Raw genomic sequence first — 16,662 nt, forward strand, 5'->3', positions numbered from 1 at the left:
ACAGACTTTGTTCTTGTGTTCAGTTAAGTTTAATCATCAGCTGTAGTGTGCACAGATGCTTCTTGAGTGATCTGATGTGTGCTGAACATAGTAGACTGAAGTTTCAAAAATTTTGTTTGTGGCCTTCCATAAACTTCAGCAATATAAACATTTAGCATGTTACTTCCATAATTTTTCATTTAAATGAACAAAGGCTTTTTATCTTAGTTACCTGTGTTTACACATTCAGGCACTTGCATTTTATAGAACTCTAGAGGCTGTTACATACTTAGAATTGATTTGTTATGGAAATGTTTAAATGCATTTAAGTATTTTATTCTTTTCAGTATCCTATCCGTGACAAGGAATTGCTGTGGAAGTCGGGAATCACATTACTCCTTGTGATTTCAATGTTCTTTTTGCATTCAGTGCCAGCCTTGAAACTTTCTCTTGGTTGGACTGCCCTACTAGGTGCAATGCTGCTTTTGCTTTTAGCTGATAATGAAGATATAGAAGGTGTACTAGCTCGTGTTGAGTGGGGGACACTGATCTTTTTTGCTGCACTTTTTGTTTTAATGGAGGTATTAACATAATCTTAATTCAGAAGTTCCTTAAATATTACATTAACAGCAATATAAATGTAACTGAAATAAAAGTAATATAAGTATTTGTAAATTTCAATGTAAATATCAGAAAGATGTTGAAATTTCATATTTCACTTCAAATCAAACTTGAAACTATGTACTCCATTAAACATTTTTTTTTTCAATGAATGTTGCAAAAGTTAGACGATTTACAAATCAGAATAAAATTAGGAAAAGTGGGGCCTATATAAAAAATTTGTAATTCATACAATGGTTTCCTAAAATTGAAGTGGAAAGCTGGTATGGTTTCATAATGAAAAGTTGCTTGTTGCTCTACTCTGGATTGTTTCCAGGAACTCCGCAAGATTTTCAGTTCATCCTGATATAAAACCCTTCCTTAGTCATTTATGGCACAACTTGGCTTATACTAAGTCCAGAGAGAAGAGGTGCAGTGGTTGAGATGGTGTTGATAAATTTTTGCCATTTTACTCCCAGTATTTTTAATGCACCATGATCTACCCACTGTGCCTGCCAAATGCTTACTGTTGTAGCTGCCACACACAGGGCCTGTTCTCTCTCTTCCTACACGTGTGGATCACAGCATCTGTTGCTGAATAATCAGTACTCTCTCCTCAGTAGACACTACAGATTTTTTGTTCTAGATTAAACCAATTAAGTTGTTAGTGGATCATTAAAAATTTTTCCATCCAATCTATGCTCACAAAAATTATTCGCCATTACAAATTTTCATTACTGTCCTTTCAATGCTACACTGATACCAACTTGTCGTATGAAGCATCAGAATAATCTCCTACATAAAATATCAAAAAACTTGTTCATGAACTTGCAGTTCATATGAAAAGTGTTCAAACATCAGTATCCAACAACATAGGACATGCTCATTAAAGAAACATTCCTATAAATTCCATAAAGTTCCATATACTGAAAAAGTCATAAAGTATATGGCATACACCTAAAACCTTATATTATACAAATTATACAAATTTTCTGAAAATGGTTAAACAAACATTTCACTGATACACATTTGTATACATATGATACATTACATCATAACTGAACCACCACCTGTCACACAGAAAAGCCATATTCTTGCGTTAATGTTTTGTTGAAAATTTACATAATTTTATCATATATTCCATATATTCCATGAATGATGATAAAGGTGTCTGTTTTCAGGCACTTTCAAGACTGGGTTTAATAGAATGGGTTGGTCAGCAAACAGAAAATGTAATTCTGTCTGTCTCTGAATCTGCTAGACTGGCAGTGGCAATTGAATTAATATTGTGGGTATCGGCAGCAATGTCATCACTCGTTGACAACATTCCTCTCTCAACGATGATGGTAAGAGTAATCACTTCACTTGCGAAGAAAGAAGAATTGAATCTGCCATTAAGACCTTTAGTGTGGGCAATGGCTTTTGGTGCCTGTCTAGGAGGTAAGAGATTAGTGTATTCAAGCTTCTATGATGTTTCATGCAGCTATTCCAGTGTACAAAAATTAGTTCCTGTTTAATATTTGGAGCTTAAAATTCCTATATTCATCAATATAAGTAATTTTGAACTTCTGCTACATCCACATCCCATGTTAGCATATGTGCAATGCTTTTGTTAGGTGGAAAGAGTGTTACCAGAAACACTTACACCAAACCCTATCTATATACATTTTATTGCAGTCAATAATAATGAAATTTGTTGAGTTCAAGAAAGTTTCCTCATGACTATAGTCTGCAGCTACATTGGTGGTTAGTCTTAATCCCATTTTCATTGGAAGGCCTATAGGTGAGATGAAATCTAGATCAACCAACCTGTGGGTCCAGGGATTAGAATAGGCCCGAGGTATTCCTGCCTGTCATATTCCCTTGCCTCCTTTCCCTTGCCTCCACCTTGGTGTTTGAGACAGTCTGTCCTCTCTCTCTCTCTCCCTTATGTTTCCTCTTCTTCCTTCCTCCCTGTGCGCGCCTGAAGGCCGACCCACGCGTAGCCGGTGACGGGGTAACGTGCCATTCCCCGCCCTGGGTAGACAAGTAAGGCACGCACGTACCCCCTGGTAAAGGCCAGGCCCAGGGAGGGGTGATTGCCTGAGCTGATACCTTCCGACCATGCCGATTGGTCCCTCTGTCTGTCTCTCAGGAGGTGTGACCTGAGGTGTAAACATTCACCTAAGGCGAGAGTGCCCTCTGAGAGGGTCCCCACAAGGAAGGAGCGCACCATCGGAGACGCTGGCAATCATGGGGGATTCCTCCGCAATGGATTTCTCTTCTCCTCTCTCGACTTCTGCCCATAAACGGAAACTTGACCAGCCACCAGTGACAAAAGTACTACCGCCTGCCCCACAGTTCTTCGTAGTTTCTCGATCTTAGGACGGAAGAGATTTTTCCTCTGTCAACCCTTTTGTTATCCAGAAGGGCATAGATGCCATAGCCGGATCTGTCAAGTCGTGTACCAGGTTGTGTAACAGTACCTTATTACTAGAAACTGAGAGCGCCTTTCAGGCACAAAAACTGCTTTGGGCCACACTCCTGTACCCGTTCCCTGTCCGGGTGGAGGCTCACCGCACTTTGAATTTGTCTCGTGGTGTGGTATATACTCGATCACTCGACGGATTGACTGATGAGGAGATTGTCTTTCCTCGCTGAGCAGGGCGTGACGGCTGTCCATAGGGTCATGAAAAAGGTCAACAATGACCTTGTACCGACCCGGACACTTTTCTTGACCTTTGATAGTGTTCAGCTGCCGTCGCGTATCAAAGCAGGCTACGAGGTTATTTCTGTTCGGCCCTATGTCCAGACACCTATGCGCTGCTACCAGTGTCAACGTTTTAATCACACTCGCCAGTCTTGTTCCAATGTGGCTAAATGTCACTTGTGGCAGTGATGCCCATGAGGGTGTCTGTGCACCTCCGTCTCCTCGTTGTGTGAACTGTCAGTTTTACTCCTTCTGTTGTCTGGGGGTAGCCTGCACCGGCTATCTGGCACTAAGGTCTACTCACCAGTTTCTGGCTTGACGGTCGCAAATGACATCCTTGTGGCCCCTGAGGATGTCTCCAATGCCTTCCGCCGCTTTCTCGCAGAGGTTTCGAGCTCCGCTCATTACCACCCTGCCTTCCTCCCCCGAAAACAGGCAGAGGAGGCTAGGCCACCTAACTTCCGCTCCTCGAATCGTGAAAGTTATAATGCCCCTTTCACCATGCGGGAACTCGAGAATGCACTTGCCCGGTCACGGTCCTCCGCTCCAGGGCCTGATTCTATTCATATTCAGATGCTGAAGAACCTTTCTCCTGCAGGTAAAGGTTTCCTTCTTCGTACTTATAATCTCATCTGGATTGAGGGGCATGTTCCCGCATGCTGGTGTGAGTCCATTGTTGTACAGATTCCTAAGCCGGGGACGGACAAGCACTTGCCTTCCAGTTATCGACCCATCTCGCTTACCAGCTGTGTCTGTAAGGTGATGGAGCGAATGGTTAACTCTCGTTTGGTTTGGCTGCTCGAATCTCGACACCTACTTCCAAATGTACAATGTGGATTTCATAGGCGCCGCTCTGATGTTGACCATCTGGTTACCTTGTCGACCTTCATTGTGAATAACTTCTTGCGGAAGCGCCCGACCGCGGCTGTGTTCTTTGATTTCGAGAAGGCTTAAGACACCTGGTGGAGGGCGGGCATTCTCCGCACCATGCATACATGCGCCCTTCATACATGGGCCCTTCGCAGTTGCCTCCCTCTTTTTATTCGTTCCTTTTTTAATGGATCGACAGTTCAGGGTACGTGTGGGTTCTGTCCCGTCACACCTTTCGCGAGGAGAATGGGATGCCACAGGGCTCAGTTTTGAGCGTCGCTCTCTTCGCCATAGCGATCAATCCAATAATGGATTGCCTCCCAGCTGATGTATCAGGCTCCCTTTCCGTGGACGATTTTACCATCTATTGCAGCGCGCAGTGTACATGTTTCCTGGAGCGCTGTCTTCAGCGTTCTCTTGACCATCTTTACTCCTGGAGTGTCGCCAATGGCTTCATTTTTTCTGCCGAGAAGACGGTCTGTATTAACTTCTGGCACTACAAAGAGTTTCTCCCACCGTCCTTACGACTCGGTCCCATTGCTCTCCCATTCGTGGAGACAACAAAATTTTTAGGTCTTACATTTGACAGGAAAATTAGCTGGTCTCCACATGTCTTATCTGGTCTCCACATGTCTTATCTGGCTGCCCGTTGCACCCGTTCTCTAAATGTCCTCAGTGTTCTCAGTGGTATGTCGTGGGGAGCGGATCGAACCGTCCTACTTCGCATATATCGGTCGATCATCCCCTCAAAGCTGGATTATGGGAGCTTCATATACTCTTCCGCACGGCAGTCCATCTTACGCCGCCTCAACTCCATAAAACATCGGGGTTTACGTCTTGCGATCGGAGCGTTTTATACTAGTCCCATCGAGAGTCTTCATGCTGAACCCGGTGAATTGCCACTGACCTACCAGCACGATGTACTGCTTTGTCGGTATGCCTGTCGGCTACTGTCAATGCCCGACCACCCGTCTTATCGTTCCTTTTTTGACGACACTCTCGATCGTCAATGGGGGTTGTATGTCTCTACCCTGCTACCCCCTGGAGTTGGCTTTTGTCGCCTCCTTCACCACCTTGATTTTTCACTCCCTGCAGCCTTTAGAGTGGGCGAGAGCCACATGCCACCTTGGCTCCAGGCTCAGGTTCGCGTTCACCTTGACCTCAGCTCGTTCCCAAAGGAGGTTACCCCCGGTTCGGTATACCACTTCCGTTTTGTCGAACTTCATTCGAAGTTCATTAATATGACCTTCATTTATACAGATGGCTCTAAGACCAATGACGGGATTGGGTGTTCTTTTATTGTCGGGGCACAAAGTTTCAATTACCGGCTCCATGGCCATTGTTCGGTCTTCACAGCTGAGCTCTTTGCCCTCTACCAGGCTGTTCTTTATATCTGCTGCCACCGACATTGTGCTTGTCATCTGCTCCGATTCCCTAAGCGCCATCCAGAGCCTCAGTGATCTGTATCCGGTTCACCCTTTCGTGCACCGGATCCAACGCTCTCTTCAGCAGCTGGTGGACGACTGTTCTCCGGTTAGCTTTGTGGGTTCCTGGCCATGTCGGTATCCTTAGGAACGAAGCTGCAGATGCCACGGTCAAGGTTGCAGTCCTCCAGCCTCGGACAGCTTCTTGTTGTGTCCCTTCATCAGATTGTAGCAGGGTCATTTGTCAGTGCATTTTATTGCTGTGGCATGCCGATTGGGCTGCACTTACAGACAACAAGCTTCAGGCCTTGAAACCTCTTCCCGTGGCTTGGACGTCCTCCTCACGCCCTTCTCGGCGGGAGGAGGTAGTTTTGGCCCGGTTATGGATTGGACACTGCCGGTTCAGCCATCGCCATCTGCTGATGGCTGCGCCGGCGCTGTTCTGCCCACGTGGGCAATTGCTGATGGTCCGCCACATTTTAACATCCTGTCTGGATTTTACTACACTGCGTCTTGATCTTGGCCTCCCATGTACTCTCGATGCCATTTTAGCGGATGACCCAGGAGCAGCTGCTCGTGTTCTTCATTTTATCAACTTGACAAACCTGTCTAAGGCCATTTGATTATGCTGTTTTTTAATCCTATGCCTGTCAATCTTTTATCGTGTTTTCCCTTTTAGTTGCTGTTTTAAACTTGTGCCTCGCGGTGCATTCCTAACGTAGTCTGGGCACTAATGACCATTGAAGTTGTGTGCCCTAAAACCACAAAAAAAAAAAAAAAACAATCTATATCAAAGTGTTCCCATAAATTTTATTTAAACTAAAGCACTGGGTATGTCAAGATCGTAAAAACTTGGTTTATACATTGTTACTAGGTTATACTGTTGCATGATGTGAGGAAATATTTTCAATATTTCAGTGTGATGTAAATGGTAATTACTGAACTATATGTAATGTGCAGAGGAGTTACAGTGAGCATAAACAAACAAGAGCTATACCACCCAACTCGTAGAGCCAATACAATACATTATAATCAAAGATGAAGATGCACTGTTGTCCTATCTTAGTGGCTGTGCACCCACTGTTAAGGCAGTGTTGAAAAGTTTTTCATCCCATTTCACAATTTTATCAGCTTATTCTTTATGTTGTAAATGTTAAAGTGCAGTCATCTGCCAGGTTCTGTTGTCTCATAACATTGTGTACATGTCTACAAATTTGACTGTTTCTGTAACAGTCCTGTAATGCAAGGACCTGATATTTCCCAGGATGTCATTTTGAGCTAATAGTAGAATGCACTCGTGGTAGAAACTATTTACAAATCACTGACATGAATCACTGGTCATTTCGTTATGAATAAATTTGGTATTATACAAAATCCCTGTCCAGAGCTTGGACCACACGCTAGTAACCTTGTGACCATTCACTGAGGTTAGCTTACAGTGAACTTGTTGCCAAGGTTTTCAGTTTGAAAAATAAAATACCACACAACTCACTTCACAAGAAACTGCCCAGTACAGTGTTTGCTTGCGTCAAACAAGTTAATAGCTAACTGTGCTTATGGCGAGGGGAGAAAGAAGGAAATGGTACTGGCCATGGGATATAGTGCATGTTGAGCAACAGTAATCCTTCTCTCCCTCCTCCCCCACTGCCACTGCCCCAACCTGCCACATGCCACTTCACTGAAGATATTATGCCACCAAATCTTGAAGGAATAAAAGGTTCCACATCAGCCATGAAACTGTTATCAAAAGTGCTGGCAATACATAAAAGTAAGATAATAAAGGAAAAGTAATATTGACAACAAGCAATCTATTGTTGGGAACAGTGCAGACATTAGTGCTTTAATACAGACTTGTCTAACATTAAACAAAAATTGCTTACAAAGGTGATTGTGTGGATATGTTTCATAACAAGTCATAAAATTACTCAAGATTGCAAAGGATACACAATTGTCATTAATAAATCAATTTTATTTTCTTATCATAGGCAATGGTACATTAATTGGTTCATCATCAAATGTTGTCTGTGCTGGAGTTGCTGAGCAACATGGCTACAGGTTCACATTTATGCAGTTTTTCAAGTAAGGAAAAATTTTATTTTATAGATTGATTTAAAACCAGTTACTCAAATTTATTTATGCTATTAAATAGACTAAAATTTTGTTAAGTTAGTAATTGCTGGTAGCATTCTAGCGAATCCTGTAAAGGTTTTCTCAAAAGACCAAAGCAAAAGTGTATTTAAAGAGAAACAGATCACCAGAGGTGCAGGAATGTGTGCAAACTGGTGGAACCAGATAGAGCTGATAAATTAGGGAACAATATGGTCAGGTTGTTAAATGACTCACATATACTAAGAATCATTTTATATGATACATGCCAACTTTAAAAATGGCTTTTGATGGAAGCCTCTTGTGGTTTGTTTAGTGTAAAGGGCAGCTTGATAGATATTGCCTAGAGACTGATCATTTAGGGTTCAGCACAAGTTGTCTGGATGCTTCACTGAGTTGGCCCAGTGGTTAAGGAATTGAATCCCTATTTAATGGAAGTGTTCAACTGTAGTAGGCCATAATGTGTAAACTGTAAAGAAAAATTATTGATATCACTTTGGCCCTTCTTAATAGGCACTTGAAGGTGGTGTTCCTGGGAATTTCTCTGTTAGTGCGACAATCAGCATATAGTTATAACTACCAAATAAGAAAGTAGTTGGCAAAACTGTTTTGCATTTATGATTTGAAGTAATTGTCAAACCCTGGTTTGAATAAAATCACAAAATTCAGTGTAAAAAAAAAACCTGTCTTAATTCTGAAAATTAGGTATGGGCCATAAACTGTGAGGGGGAAAATTGTCAAATGGTGTCTTTCTGAAATTAGGATGGAGTAGTGCAACACATCTAATCTAATTCTCAAAATCTATGAATCACTACTTCTGGGCAACTTTGTGAGTAGCGTGTGATAATTATTAGCTTAGCAAATTCACACTGAACTCCACTTCCTAACCTACCTTACACTATGGATAAGTAATAAAAAGGAAGTCACCATATAACAAAACTGACTTATTTTTAACTGTCTTTTATCTTAAAGCAAATTAAAGTGTAAATTTAAAGACCACTGATGATGCTTTACCTCAAAGTGAAATGTGTCTAGCGAAAAACACACATTTTTTGAAGACGCAATGATTGAATGAAAATACTCTTCAGAATATTAAATTTTAATGCTCAAAATAACATGTTTTCTCCCATTGTTTACTTAAAATTTTACTCTAATTTGCTGTGAGAATTTCTGACCTATATAATACTGCAACATGCATTTTGTGATAATTTCCACTAGACACTGTTCAGTCATGAAATGGCTACAATTAAAGAGGTTCTTAATTGGCAAAGATAAATTATTCACCTGGTTAATGCTGTGACGAAATACAGTAAACTATCAAAGTAGGTTTGATATCGCACTCCTTGCAGGCTGCCTTTATCACTGTGATGTCTTAAAATATCCTTTTAGTAGAAATTAAAACTTGACTAATAGACATTTCACAACAGATCTAGTGCACAAATTTATCTGCAGTTATCATCTCACAGTTACCACTGAAACAGTTACTACAGAAAATTTTACATTCATGGGTTGAGAGGGCACTATATTATTATGGTATTTGTAAAAAGGCTTATAGAGGGAAAATTGTGATGGCTTATCCATTGTTACCTTGATTACCTCATTGTACAGATTTTGATAATTGACTAAAAAATAAATGTTCTGATTAGCTAAATTTTAGTGTTTGGAATGTGAATGGTAAACATAAATTGGATTTTATTTCACGCAGTACATTGAATGTGCATGCAATACAGGCATGTCAAAAATAGAACACTTCAATCATCACATGTTTCCTAACCATTTTTGTTACATTCTAATGTCATTAACACTAACAATACACATAAATTTAATGTGATAAGTGCTCCTCAACACTGAAAAATTACTTTTCCACCAGACAGTCCATGAGGCTCTTTGAAAACGTAGTGTCATGTACATTGCTGTGTAGTTCTTCAGGCACACTTCTTCTTAATTGTGTGTCTGTGTGTCTGTGTGTCATAATAGGGTAATCTTTAGAGAGGCCATTTATTGGCTAAAGCATGATAAGGGGCTACATAGGCCTAGGGAGGTGAGGGTGAGCCAGAGCTTACAATTTGGCGAACATTGTTCGCGAAGCTACCGAAAGTGGTTGTCTGCCAAAACTAAGTCCTCAGTGCCGCAGCACCGGGAGAAGCGGGAGATGTTCAATGCTCGAGGGCGCGCATCCGACTCGCGGGTGAGCAAGAATTACAAGAGAGCGGGCCCGGCGACGGGCGGCCGGGTATGTTCGATGCACCGTGCGGGCGGCATGTAACTTTCCACAGCATTGCCTGCTAAGCAACGCCTGGGGGTGGCGTTACCTCATCAGCACATGAGTGAGGTGCGTGAACAAGGTGCCCTTCATCAGTGCTCACTTCCTGTTACTAAACCGTGGGACGAAAGAATTTACAGGCAGCTAACACTGCTGGCCGTGGCTTGACCGCAATGGAAAAATGAAGTTACTGGTTGGAGGTTCATATAATAAAGTAAAATCCCTTATTGTCTGGCTCATCCTTTACAGTATATTGATTGTGCACAGTAGATGTTCGCATACTGTGATAGCTGCCTCATTATGAATAAGATTGATCAGAGCTTCTTACAGACATAATTAATAGTTCTCTCTTTCAGCTTGTTAGCCACAGTAATAACTAAGAATCTAGTGAATTCTACTTAGTCATCCATTATTATGGATTTAGAGTCAATGTGCATAGCCTTGTCTTCATTTCTGAACACTACATACATAGTCTTCCTTAGGTTTATAACAAGTTTATTTTCCAGGAGCCAATGAGCTGCAGTGTTTGCAGATATGTATGCTCTTCTCTCCACCTGTACCACATTTTGGTCACAGTTCAGTCATATCATGAGATCTGCATACAAAATTTTCTTCTCCTACCCTTCAACACCTATGTAATCAACAAATATATTAAATAGCAATGGCCACATTACAGATCCCAGCAGCACTTGATATTCGATGCCTTTGGTTTCTGATAGATGTGCATTCCCTATTGATAGATATTGTTCCCTGTTGCCTAAGTACGAAGTGGTCATGACCGATGTTGACTTTTTACCTTCCACTGCTACTGTAGGTTATTTGTTAAGTATTGTATGCTAAGACAGCATAGTTTAGTATTAGCTTGAAAAATATTAAAAATGAACGACTAACAAAATACTTTTCTTTCCACAGGATTGGGATGCCAGTCACAATTGTCACTGTAATAATATCCAATGTGTACCTTATAATATGCCATGTTGCTTTAGAATGGCATTAAATATTGAAACTTTAAGGAGACCATTCCTTTGTTAACCAGAGAAATGCAGGAAATTGCATTTTAAGGTTTTTGAAACTAAGAATTATTCAGAGTTGTAGGTGATGCTCTGTGATGAGGGAAGTACTGAATGATTGCCACCAGTGTAAAATGTATTTCATGAATGAAAAATCTCAATGTGAAATCTTATTCTTAAAATGATATTTTGTATATGTGTAAAATGAATGCTGTAAGCTTTTTAAAGTTTGCTGTATATAAAATACTGATTTTATCTTTACATTTAACACTTCTAGAATTGTTCCAGATTCTGGTTGATGATTTTTTACCAAGCACATACTAAAAAAATTAACAGTAGTTCCTATAATTTACTGTAAAACTATAAATTACTTCATAAGACAATTCCCTTGTCAGCTTTAGAGACAACTTCAAAAACCCCTTTTTTGAATTTGTTTTATCCTAATAAATTAAACAGAGAATTAAGTATTGAAAATGCTGTGCAAGCTCTAAACATAAAACAAAAACTTTAAACAGGAAGTCTAATTTGTAATTGCAATGTCTTGTGAACATGTATTTTATTCACAAGCTCATTCCAAATAGATGAATCATTTGCATTCATATTTCCTAATGAATAAATGAAAATGTGCTGTAATGAACTAAATAAAAAATTGTGTGAAATATTTTTTGTCAGTCCTTAAATTTAAACCTACTTTGGCAATGATATTTTTTAAACTTTTAATGAAATTTTTGTGCATGAGCCACATGTTTTTGATGGTATGAGTTACTTCCTGTAACTTGGAAGGAAGTAGTTGAACCATGGCTATTTTACTACACTGGTTTGTAGGTAAAACAGGACATTGCAAGGAGTTACCCAGTGCGCGCACACACACACACACACACACACACACACACACACACACACACACACACACACACACACACACACACACACACACACACACACACACACACACACACACACACACACACGCACGCGCGCCGCCATTCAGCACATTGATACTGTCCATAAAATGTACCTACAAAATTCAGACCATTTTCACAGACTGAACTGAGACAAACTGAACTTGGAAATAGGGTTAGGCCAGAAGTTCTGCTAAAAGTAGGGGGCTCCAGAAAATTATAGACCCATAAGAATAACAATTGTTCTGTCTAAAACAGAAGCAGTGATTAAACATGATTGAAAATGTTAGAGAAACAAAATGATTTCAGTGAAGTGTAACATGGGTTCAGAAAAGGAAGACTGTGCTGACAAATTTCATAATGCTCATTGAGGCCCTACATCATTAACCTTTAGCGACCCCTTGTATCAAATATAATACATCTGTTCAAATGATGATCCTACACAATGCATGCCTTTTTTTTTTTTGTAAAAAGACTGTATCCTATTAAATACACTCAGCAGAACAAGCAGGCAGCCTATTCCTAGTTCTCAGAATGACCACTAGGTGTCAGGAGCAGTCAGTAACAATTGTGTAAACATGGCATCAAGAAAGGAAGGTTAGTATTGTTAATTCATCATTCATATACTTCTAAAGAAGTACAAAATAATTTTAACTGTTCCCTGACTAATTATATCAAAGTGACATGAAAGATGAGTTTACTTCTGAAAAATTCTTAATTTAGTAGATGTATCATATTTGATACGTTGGGTCTCTGTGACTATATTTCATATGGATGAGAGCAAATGGCAGGCAGCTACATTTTATAATGTTCATTCATTTTCAACATTATTATTTTTAAGGTGCATTTACCAACTTTAATAATGGTATAGGCATTTCTAATGCTTTCTGTACAAATAAAACTTCGCAAATGTGATTTAAAAATTCAAATATTATTGACGGGTACATCTGATTCAGAAATAGCTTAGCTTCTGGATGAGTTGGTGGTGGGTGGTGGTGGTGGTGGTGGTGGTGGTGGTGGTGGTGGTGGTGGTGGTGGTGGTGGTGGCTGTTCTTCTTCACAGATCGCAACTGACAACATTATGAAAAAGTATTTTCAGCCAGTGATAGTACAGTAGTGCCAACATAGTATAATAGTGCCAACACAAGCTTATGAAACTTCATCACCTAGAGATTGAACACAATGCTGGTACCACAGGAGAGAGTACATATTTTAGTAGTTTAAATAAGCATGAATGTTAATTATTACAAAACAATCATTTTTAAGAAATATTATTCTTTACATTTTAATTTTCGCCTTGTATATCAACTACCATGATGTCAACATCATAGTTCTAATGCAGAATCTGTCAGTACAGGAATTAGGAAACAGTTTGAATATTTTAATAAGTATTTAAATGAAGATTTCTTACCAGCACCACCACCCTAGATGAGATCAAGAAATACTGGGCTGTAAGTATTGTGATTTCAGTTTTTGGTTCTCCTAACCTTAGGTTATGTCGGAAACAATGTACTAGATATCCAGTAGTTGCAGTAAACATCAGCATAGTTAGTTTCTACAGCCTTTGAGCATATCTCAAGGTTGTTGATGACCATACTGTCAGCGACAATGAAAAAACAGATACTTGAAAGTTTCACAAATGTTGTCAATGATTAGAAAAACATGTCTAACATCCTCGTCCAAAGAGCTGACAAACAAATGGTGCCATTCCATGGGATAGTCCACATGAAACAATACGTTAGAGGAAAATCTTAACCTGTGGGCCTGAAAAACTTTGTAAAGGCTTTAGCAAGTGGACTAGGACTACCCTTAGATTTTTATGTATGAGGGTGGACAGAGACCAACTAATTCAGAGACGACACCTATGCCTGAAAAATTACATATTGGAGGGAAAGTGGTATTAAAGTAGTCTGGTATATTGCCAGTGAGAACAAAGATTTTCATGGATCAATATTTCACTACTTTGCCTCTTCAAAGTTCTCTCCTCAATCAGAGCTATTTGAGGGTGTGGAACAATGATGACCTCAAAGTTACCAAAAAGCATTGGCTTGAAAAAGATACTTCTCAAATGTGATGGAAGAGGAAGTTTCGACCAAGTGGTGAGAGAATGTGATGCAATTCCAATCATAAAATGGCATGATCATGGTGCCATTCATTTGGCTTCTACATACTCAGGGGTAAATTCTGTGGAAACTTGTCGAAGGTGGAGCAAGCACCAAGATCAGTATATAGATTCCTTGCCCTTTTGCTGTAAATATGTAAAACTCTCACATGGGCAGTGTGGATCTTATGGACAGGGCCATTAGCAAATATGCCATTAAAGACACAATGAGGAAGTGTACAACAAAGGTACTGCACAATTTTTTGATTTTGCTGCTGCTACTGCTGCATCATGTATTCAATTCAATAACACTGCACTGGAAGAGAATCCTTCAAGATGGATACTGCTGAAAAGGATGGTGATGAAGAGGAAAGTGAATAAAGGGAAGAGGACAATGAAAAGAAGAGATTAGTTCAGCCAGTACCACCAGTGGCCAAAAGATACAAATGTGCTTTGCACATGCCAGAAATGGATACCAAAAAGAACAGATAGAGGTGCAGAGGAATGGGTTGTTCGAAGCTAACGAATGTGAGACGTTTTGAATATATGGTGTTTTTGTGCTTTACATCAGAAAGAAACCGTTTCAAAAAGTTTCATACTTGATAAGAATATCCTGTAAAATTTTTAAAAATCTGTAAAAAGTTTAGTTATATTTCTAACAATTTATATTTACAAAAGAACATGTGATGAGGCAATCATAACAACTTTGTGAATTTTCTATCATGAAGAGGAATGTATGTAATGCAGTAAGCAAAAATAATGTAACATTTATTTTTTCACTGTGTGGAGATTATTGTTAGCAAGCCAACGTATTGTACAAGACACATGACCTGCGACAATGCGTAAATATAAAAATATATTCATGAATATTTTAAAATCAGTGGTGCCAACCAAGACATTAAAGTTTGTTCTGTCCAGTTTACTCCAAAACGCTGACTTCATGCCTCCAGAGGTTAAAGTAAAGTATATGGCATGTGATTAAACATTTCAAAATCTTTTGTCACAAAATGGTTAGACACTGGACTGCTGTGGCAGAAGAGTAAAACCTACAGCCATTATAGAAGTCTTTGTTGAAAAGACAAATGTTAAAATAAAATGTAAATCCAGAAATAGATGTCTACTCTGATTCTCTGCAGGTAAAATATGGTGTTGCTCAAGGTTCATTACTAGGACTTCCTGCTATTTCTTACATATAAATATGCACACTGCAGTAAATGTAAAGGTGATTATGTATGTTGACACATCTTTGTTAGTGTGTAGTGACTTGGTGAAGGATTTTGAAGACAGCCAGTGATAATACGTGAACAATAGAATGGTATTTTAGAGAGAACAATTTATTGATCAATGGGAAGAAAACAATGTGTACTAAATTTGAGACAGAACAGCTGAAAGGATTTTATTCAGAGCATTGGGGATTCAGTGGACTGTAATAGCGTTCTGGGAATGGAGGTGGGCAAATTTTTGACACAGGAAAAAAACACTAAGACAGGTTGGAAAAAGTACAGATATCTGTAATGGAAAAGTGGTAAATGGTGGACACAGAAATCCTGCTGACCATGTCGTACAGACTTACCTCCCCACACATTGTACTGCATACCAAAATGGGGAGCAGCAGGACCAGATACATATTCAACTTTAAAACTTCAAAATATCTTATTTTCAAATGAGTCGTATGAGGCTTTAGTCCTGCCCTCATAACTTTTCTGTACATTTCTTATGAAGTTGATTTAGCAAAGATCGTTTAATGTTGATCACCTATTACACCATAAAGGTCATGATGGAAATTAATTACTGATAAATGTTAAGTTATTAACTGCTAAGTATATAAACACCATTAATGAAGCACTAAAACTGGTAGTGGAATTATCTTCCTTTCTTGCAATGTAGAGGCAACCTTCAACAGATTCATGAAAATTCTCTCAAAAATTTTAATGTTACCCAATAATATTTTCAAAACATGGTCACTAATAAATATAGAAATAGGTAAATCTGGAAAACACAAAACTGCAAACCACTTGCTGATAAATGCCACAATAGAAGCTGATCAAATTAAGGTCAATCTATTTAGCAATTACTTTGTTTACACTAGAACCAACAGAAGCAATCGGCTTAAAAAAAATCAAATACAAATTCAGAGGAACACCAGTGTCAGGAAGTATGTTTGATGCCAACAAGTGAAGAAATAATTAAAATGAGTGGCTTGAAGGATTCTCATGCAGTAGGATATGATGGCTTAAGTCTGGACACTTGTAAGAAATGTTTATAAAATTGCATCACCTTTATCAGCAACTATCAACTTGCATATGAAAGATGGTCTATTTCCAGATGAGTTGTAAATTTTGCTAGTTGTGCCTATTTTTTAAAAAAGGAAACAGAAATCTAGTAGAAAACTTTTGACCCATACCTGTTCTTCCAATAATATTTAAAATCTTTGAGAAACTAATATACATAAGAACCTGCAACTTCCTGGTAAGCAAAATAATTTCTGAGGGATGGTATAGGTTTGTCAATGGGATGATCCACCATTACAGCAGCATCCAAGTTAATCAAAGATGTCATTAAGGCAATAGATACTAAAGAATGTGAATCTGTCATATTTCTAGACTTAAAAGAAAAGCATTTGACTGTATTGATATGACAATATTGCCAGACAAACTATGGAATTATAGCATTAGAAGTGCAGCCCATAATCTGATTAGATCCTACTTGACAAATACG

At 39.2% G+C, this 16,662-nt stretch overlaps 1 protein-coding gene across 1 annotated transcript in view; it reads left to right on the forward strand.

Annotated features, from left to right (window-relative positions):
* Positions 1–10,928, forward strand: part of LOC126470730 (P protein) — an 82,644-nt gene extending 71,716 nt beyond the window's left edge. Inside the window, exons 16-19 of the mRNA XM_050098734.1 lie at positions 327–560; positions 1,761–2,019; positions 7,548–7,641; positions 10,844–10,928. Coding sequence (XP_049954691.1) covers positions 327–560; positions 1,761–2,019; positions 7,548–7,641; positions 10,844–10,928 — 672 coding nt within the window. The remainder of the gene's footprint in view (positions 1–326; positions 561–1,760; positions 2,020–7,547; positions 7,642–10,843) is intronic.
* Positions 10,929–16,662: the final 5,734 nt, after the last annotated feature.

This window comes from Schistocerca serialis, chromosome 3, assembly GCF_023864345.2.
Source record: "Schistocerca serialis cubense isolate TAMUIC-IGC-003099 chromosome 3, iqSchSeri2.2, whole genome shotgun sequence".
Lineage (NCBI taxonomy): Eukaryota > Metazoa > Arthropoda > Insecta > Orthoptera > Acrididae > Schistocerca > Schistocerca serialis.